Raw genomic sequence first — 7,832 nt, forward strand, 5'->3', positions numbered from 1 at the left:
GCTTCCCTACGACTTTAAATACGTACCCCACAAAGGGACTGTTTAACATGCAGGGTTCTTACCATCTGGTTTGGTGAGAAACGATCAGTTTTGTGCTGGACTGGAAGCACAAGCCTGGGCTTTTTGTGGCCATTTGCTGGATCATGAAATATCTAAATATAAAGACATCAATGATTCAAGCGAGGGCCATTCAGCTGAGTCTTACTGTTTTCAGAGTCCTTAAGCTTCTACAATGTTTTAGTTCAAATGGTGGGATAACCTGCAGGCTATAAACAAACATTGGCTCCATTTAACTTTGCCCTATACCTTTAGAGAGATTCAGCGAGGCACAGGACAGTTTAGAAAGTGATCTCTCTGACACTATCATTCAGCAGTTCTTTGAGCCAGCAGTTGCTTTGAGCCCTGGAAGCAGGCTCCTCTACTTTCTCTCAGTCCTGAGATGAACAGCCTGCCTTTAAGGCAGAAAATACTTCATTGATCCCAAAAGGAAATTAGGACATGATGTATTTTGCTTAGAAAGTATTTAAAGTTGGCTTTCTCCTTCCTCTGACTTTAAATACAGCAAAGACAAACGATGCTTTAGGAGGTTTGCCTCATTAATTGTAGAGATTAATAGTTTAATTTGTCTTTAAAGGCTAGTCCTCACGGGCAAACCATGCCTCACTGGCTTTGTAGCTAATAATGTTGTCTTTAAGGTATGGGTAAGTGGGGTGCAATAGCTTTTTTGAATGCTTAGACTCCCAGCTTAATTGATTTTTGTATCAAGTATTTGTTTTGCCATCAAAGAAAAATTGGATACTTAAACCTATAAGCCTAGTTGGTCCAAAACAAGATGCATAAGAAGGGTTACAGTAGAAAGGGCAAACATTGTAAAACCTGTTATCCAATCATTTATGCCGATGATTAAGATTTATATATCAATTCATCTGAGACTTGGGTTGAATACAAGAGCGAAGTTTGAATCTACAACTGAGGTTGGATGCCGGTTGAAAAAATAAAGGACCTGGAAGCCAATCAAAGCTCAGAGGACAAGGAAAAAAAAAAAGGCTATTCCAATACGGAGTCTGAGGGGAAACTTAAATAAACTCGCTAAGACATTCCATCCAACCTGATTGAGCTTGAGCCATTTTCTAAAGGTGAAGGGGTCAAGACCTCAATCTGGTGTTGAGGGGCTTTCTACAGAGTATCAAGGCCAGACAGCTTTGTACAAATACATATCAGCATGAGCTACTATAGAATGGTTTCAATCAAAGTGTAGATATAGTTAAGTTAAGGTCAAATACGAATCCATGTGACTTGAAATTGGTGTTCATAACTGCTTGCAAACTATGCTTTTTTTTAAAAAGGAAAATGGGCGAAAAGGTTTCTAGGTGTGCTAAGATGGTAGAGACACACTGAAACAGACAGGACTTTAACACCATCCACAAATCTGCATCATTAATGGCCTAAACCAGGGGTCTTCAACATTGTTCAGGCCAAGGACCCCTGAACTGAGCGTGAGGTGGACCCCCTAATTATATATATTGTATGAAATTGTTATATCAGACTGGTCCTATAGTCACTCTATTACATATGGAGTAATGTAACAAAGGTAATTTCGATCTGGGTTTATTAAAGTATTTCTGATTCCTGGTTGATGGGACAGGTGTTGTGAATGAAACGGTGCCCAGCTTGAAATAGCTCCTGTGTGTCGCTGAATGTGTGCATTGATGACTGAAAGACATCTTCTGCCTCCATTTATCTGTTTACTACAGTGTGTTGAAATCATGTTAATGTGGATTTAAAGACATTTCAATTAGTGGAAAAAATTGCATAAAAAATAAACCAAAACTTTGGCGATCCCCATAAACCTGTCCCATCAACGAGGAATCAGAATCAGTAATACTTTAATAATCCCAGGGCGAAATTACTTTGGTTACATTTCTCCATCTGTAATAGAGTGACTATAGGACCAGTTTTATATAACACAAGTTCATACAATATATATAATTAGGGGATCCCTGCCCCATCTCCTTGGCCTGGAAGACATTGAAGACCCCTGGTTTATCATAGACTTCTCTTCAGTTTTTAAAAGGAAGTATAATAGGTCCTGTTTAAAGAATTGTTGAATGTCTTCATTGTTTTCCAGAGATCAGATCACATTAGGGTTTGTCTATGTATGTTCATTTACATTATGTGGAGAGATAATGGATGTTTTAATGGCACCATGATTAAGGAAAGGGCTCAATGCCAGGTAGATGCTAAACTTTCAAGAGACTAAAAGCTCTTTCCTCTTTGTCTAGAATGAGCTGTAGGGACCAAAGCCCTGCCTGTCAGTGAGATCAGAGCTGCCTGGCTGCAGTTACAACATTATTTTGTTGATTTTTCAGACAATAGAAGAGTACTTTTTGAAAATATACTCCATGTGTGAGATTGATTGGTGACTCCATTATGTTTTAGACCTTTTTTGTAGGGGAGGAGAAGCAAGACCCCAAGAAAAATGTCAGGGCAACAGTCTTTGAACCCAATCATGGCAGAAAGTGGGTCTATAACTGCAGGAGGAACTCGATTTTAGTCTCTTTCACTGTCTTTAGAGTCTGACTGTGGGAAATGGTGTTAGGGAAAATGCCACAGAAATAAAAATCCGCTTTAGCCTGAAAAAAATCTGTATTTGGGCTAAGATGAAGTAATGAATTGATGTTATTCTAGAAATGAACAGAAACTCATTTCAGTCCTTTGTTTGGATGTCAGCCTGTAATTTGCTAGACGCCTCCAAGGTCAGCCTCAATCAAATTTGAGCCGAGCTGGAGAGAAAAAAACAAAGACAACAACAGTCTTTATTTCTGTTCTTGTATAGATTAGCTTACATCGGGTATTTTTCCCTCCTATAGTTGACTCGGCAGTGTGTGGCGGCCCCAATAAGCAACAACAAGGCCTGTAATGAGGCTGGCATGGAAACGATCCAGCCTAAAGGGGACATCGCTCTGCATTCATCTGCCTTTTTTTCCATCAGTGCACCAGAAATGAGATAAATTAAGGTTTAAAAGGCGGCACATTTGTTATTTCTGTCCCTGAAGGCTCTCAATAGGTAAACCTGTTTTAGATGTCCGGCTCATTGGCTTTATATATAAATGGTTGTCAATCGCTCTACTTTTTTATTTGGTATGGATTTTTATGGTGTGAATTTTGTTACATAATTGTTGAAAGCAAAGTACATGTAACATTATGTAAATAGAAATTTAAAGGAAAGAATAAAAAAAAAATGTCAAAATGTATTTGGAAGAAAAAAATAACAAAATGAAACTTAGAAAAACCTTTCCAAAAAAAGGAAAAAAAAATGTTGGACTTTAAATTGGACTTTTTTGTCCAAGTTTGAAGACGTTTCGCTTCCCATCCAGAAAGGTATCTCAATTGAAAAAGTCTGTAGTAGCACTGAGTTCCAGGCTTTGTTGATTAGCCCAACAAAACCCTTATTATGGTGGAAAAACATGCAAATTGTCACTCTTGTGCAATATTCTTCTCTCTCACTGTGCAATAACACGTGCCTACTTTATAGCCTATGTAATTTTTGACTTATTTATGGAAAAGTCTGTAAAGTTCTGCAGTCCAAGTGCAATAATCCAAGTCAATTACTGTGTAGTCTTCCATTTCCCTTTTCTACTGTGCAGATATTTTTATATTTAAGGGAAACATATTCCAGGACTTTAAAACATTTTTCTTTTTTTTAATGCTTTTTTGTACTTTGTACATACTTTTTATATGGTCTGTAGTATTCTTTATCTTCAATGGCATCTTGCTTTTACTCTTTGTACTCTATATAAGCTACTGGAACCAGAATTTCCCTGAAGGAGTAATCCCAAGGGATAAATAAATTTGAGTCTAAATGGCAGATTAGACTTCTGCATCCGCACACATCAAATGTCGCTTTGGTCTGGTTGCGAACCAGTTTTTGCTGGTATGCTTCTACACTGTTGGTCTGGAATTTCTAGGGACACACAGCAGTTTCCCGCTAAAGCGCAAGGGGGAGCCTATTCGAGAACTCGCGAGAACTTCGACGGGCGGTCACAAGAACTTTGGCGGCACCGGCGGGAGTGTTTATCTTCCAAAACAACAATCATGCGTCTGCAAGATATCGAGGTCACAGAGCTGCATCTAGAGTTGCTAGACATAGAAGAGGAACAGGTTCTGTTAATGGAGTTGGCAAAAAGACAGATTCACTTTTTGTCGTAGTTGTTCCTCGGTTTTTAAAAATGGCGCGCCCTGGCACCGAATCAAGAAGGACGACCACACAGACAGCCGGAAAGGCATACCAAGGACCGATCACAGCTGCTTTTCGTCTGTGCACTTCTGCGTCTGTGCGGGTTTGCGACTGTCCGACACATAGTCAGGATTTTTTTTTTTTTGAGGACGATGGTTGCAGAACCTCTGCGCGGGGGGCGTGGTCGTTGCACAGAGACAGATTTGACGGTTGCAGAGGCAATGGGTCAGAAGCATAAATTGGCCTTAAGTCTATGAAAACAGGTCCACCCCTTAGTAATGGGGAGTCATTGAGGATTTTTTTAATCGAGAAAGCTTACAGGATGGGAAGCGAAATGTCTTCAAACTTGGAAAACAAAGTCCAGTTTTTTTTTTACTTTTTTGGAATGACTATGACCCGGATGACTGGGAACCTTCACCAGCACTTAGAAAAACCTTTTACTCAAAAAACCAAAATTTTAAGTAACATTTTTTCATATTTTTTAAATAGATATTATGTATTGGTTGGGGGGAAGATAAAATCTGTAAAACAAAAATACTTTTGAAGAAAACTTAATTGGAAAAAAAAGGTGAAAAAGTATTTTTTTGTAAGTAAAAATCAATTGAAAATTTTTTTTTTATTGTCATTCGTCGTTTTTCTTTTTTTTTTTTTCTGCAACAATTATGGAGCAAAATTCCCTCCGTACATATGTTGCCTTTCGAGTCGATTCAATTTGGTCTCTGTGGTAGAAATCAAAGGTGATCATTTTGAATCTTATTAAATGTCCTGTAAAAAGCAAAGCAATGATCAGTGTTTATTTACCCATTTTAACCACAGTTTGTTTACCATACAATAATACGTCAGTCAGTTATATGCTGAGGGAAAGAAACATAACTCAGACACTCTAGAAGAGTTATAAATAATTGATGCAAAAAGGGAGAGATGAGAAGATCATGCATGAAATATCACAAGATCTAAGGAAGGCAGCTTTCATTTATGTTTTAATGCTGGTTTTGCAAAGATGTGCAAAAAAAGAAACTAAACAAAAGCTCCCCCTCCGAAACCAAACCTGATACAGGTGGACGACATCTTAGGAGAGGAGAGCGACAACGAGAGTGACGGCCGCGGGAAGGAGAAGCCGGGGAATGAGGATATTGCTGAGGAAGAGGAGGAGGATGAGCAGCGGCCTGGAGCTGGAGAGACGACAGCGCAGGGACCCGGCCCTGAGGCACAAAGTGTGGAGGAGAGACTTCAGATGCCACCCAGTGACTCCAGTTTGTGCCAGAATGCCCCCAGGTGAGGAAGAGATACTCTGTCGGTTTTCCTCGCCTCACTGGGTTTCTCGCCGTCTTAAACCAAAGCGGCTCTTTTCCAACCAGATGTTTACAGAGATGGTGTGTAGGGGAGAAGCAGGCCTAAAATACGCTGGATGTTTCCAGGTTCAGCGTCTGCTATCATAACAGACCACTTCATCAGCGTGTCTGTGCTGCAGCCAGACGGTCTGTCCGGTTACCATGGAGACTAATTCCAAACAGACAGCAGGCATTTGAAGATTTCTGAGCATAATTATGAGGATCTTCTGTTGTTGACGGGCAGGCCGAGCTGTCGCTCTGCCAGAGCTGATTTTCCCTCAGTAAAAAGTCAGAACCTCCTGCATGTTGCACTTTACTCAGATTTAGATAGTCCACAGGGATTAATAATCTAAATTATTTTTATCATAGCAGCTAGTATATGCCTCCTGGGGAAAAAAATAAAAAATGTCAACGCCAAAGGCGATACAGAAATTTACACTTATAGTAGATACCCAGAGAACGTAAAAACAGGAAGTGAAAGTAAACGTTTATAAGCTAAGATACCAGAATTAATCTGAAAACATTAGACTGCTCAATTTTTTTCAGCCGTTTCACAATCTCAATAAGTGGACTGGAAAAACAATAAATAAGTAAAAATGTCTTAAATTAAGTGTATTTACCCGTAATTTGAGCAGGTAAATAAGATCATTAGCCAATGGAATGAGTATTTTTACTCTTAAAATAAGATAATTAGATAATATGCACAGAAAATAAGACAATGCACAAGTTCTTTCTTATTTTAAATGTAAATTGTCTTGATCTATTAGCAAAATGTCTCTTTTAGGTCCTCAATTCAAGACCAAATGCAGTTATTTTAAGAGAAAATGTGTGAATGTTTCTTAAAGTGAACAAACTGGAGTTAATCCATAAAAGTTTGCAGCTTGTGCTTCAAACTGGCCCGAAATGAGCAATTAAATCTCAGAGGAATTCCTTTAAAAAGTGACAAAAACAAATCTGAGAAAACATCAATTATTATTAATTTAAATGTTTTTCAAAGTAAAATTTCTCAATTTTCAATTCAAAACATGTGTCCTTTGCTTCCAACAATAACGGAATCAACTTTACTCCATTCCTTTCTGTTGTGTTCATGGTTTAAAACCATAATGATTTTTCATTTGTCAGCTCTAAGCTAAAGTGAAAGGGAAATTTTTGTGAATTTTTCAAATCTTTTATTCCTTTTCTCTGACTTGAAGTATTAAACTAGAGGAGACAGAGCCACCCAGGCCATGTTAGTTTACTTTATGTCTGACAACACAGAGGAATCTCTGCCTCCTGGTATCCAGTCATCTGCCAGAATCAGTCCGTTTCTACCTTCCCCATATGGCTCCTTTCTGATTCAGACGGCGCCGCCTTGGACCTTTAACTGAACCTAATGGCTGCCATTCTGCCAGTCTCCATCCCTGGCTCTACCTCTTCCTTTTATTTCCTATAAAACAGGCTCACATCTGTTGCTAAGAGACTGTGACGATGTGAATGTCCCCGTTTTGTTCTCAGCGCCATTCAGGATCTGCTCAGGCCTGTCTGAGGACAGAGCAGCTCCTTTCGCTGCTCTTTTCTTACCACGGCCAATCCGGCCACCAAAGCTGAGGTTTTTTAGTCCCCGCCGCTAATGGCTAAACACTCCTAATGTTCTCCATAGTGTTTAATTCATCCTACTGAATAGAAATTTCATGCAAATTTTGAAGAAAAACAATCTAGTTCAGGGTTTTGAAGAAATAAAACCAATGTTTTATTGACAAAATACTTTTTTATAAATAGTTTTTGAATTAAAAACAATTCTCAGCTCCAACTTATAAGTTACAATTCCCCTTTAAGAACTAAAACTAAGAATAATTATGCTGTTCAAATAGCTAAAAATGATTTCAAAACAAAGACAGTACGACTATTTAGTTTATTTTTAAATTAGCTTTGTTTGCATCACTACAAACATCATTTTCTTTGTGTGTTTTATCCCTCTGGACTAGGACGGTTTTTACTTTAGCTGGAAAACTCCAAAAAATAATGATAATAATCTAACTTTATTGATCTCACATTGGAGAAATTTACCTCTGCATTTAAAGGAAAAGTCCGATCAGCAAGGAATAGCCAACGACTCATTATTTATACCTACACTAATACGTTCGTAGTGATTTAATTAATTTAGCGATGACCGAGTCCAGGAGCGGCCACTTTTCCCAAATATAGTAACACCTCCCTCCTGCCATCTTCCTGCAGTGACATCATGGTGCGGTAAGCCTAGCGCCATTCTCCCCTCTTTACAAGCT

The 7,832-nt window shown here is 38.6% G+C and overlaps 1 protein-coding gene across 1 annotated transcript in view; it reads left to right on the forward strand.

The window, feature by feature from the left end:
- The window catches only part of ctdp1 (CTD phosphatase subunit 1), a 94,145-nt gene that overhangs the window by 43,427 nt on the left and 42,886 nt on the right, over nucleotides 1-7,832 (forward strand). Inside the window, exon 12 of the mRNA XM_015385443.1 lies at nucleotides 5,295-5,512. Coding sequence (XP_015240929.1) covers nucleotides 5,295-5,512 — 218 coding nt within the window. The remainder of the gene's footprint in view (nucleotides 1-5,294; nucleotides 5,513-7,832) is intronic.

Source organism: Cyprinodon variegatus, unplaced genomic scaffold (assembly GCF_000732505.1).
Source record: "Cyprinodon variegatus isolate N-32 unplaced genomic scaffold, C_variegatus-1.0 Scaffold339, whole genome shotgun sequence".
Taxonomy (NCBI): Eukaryota; Metazoa; Chordata; class Actinopteri; order Cyprinodontiformes; family Cyprinodontidae; genus Cyprinodon; species Cyprinodon variegatus.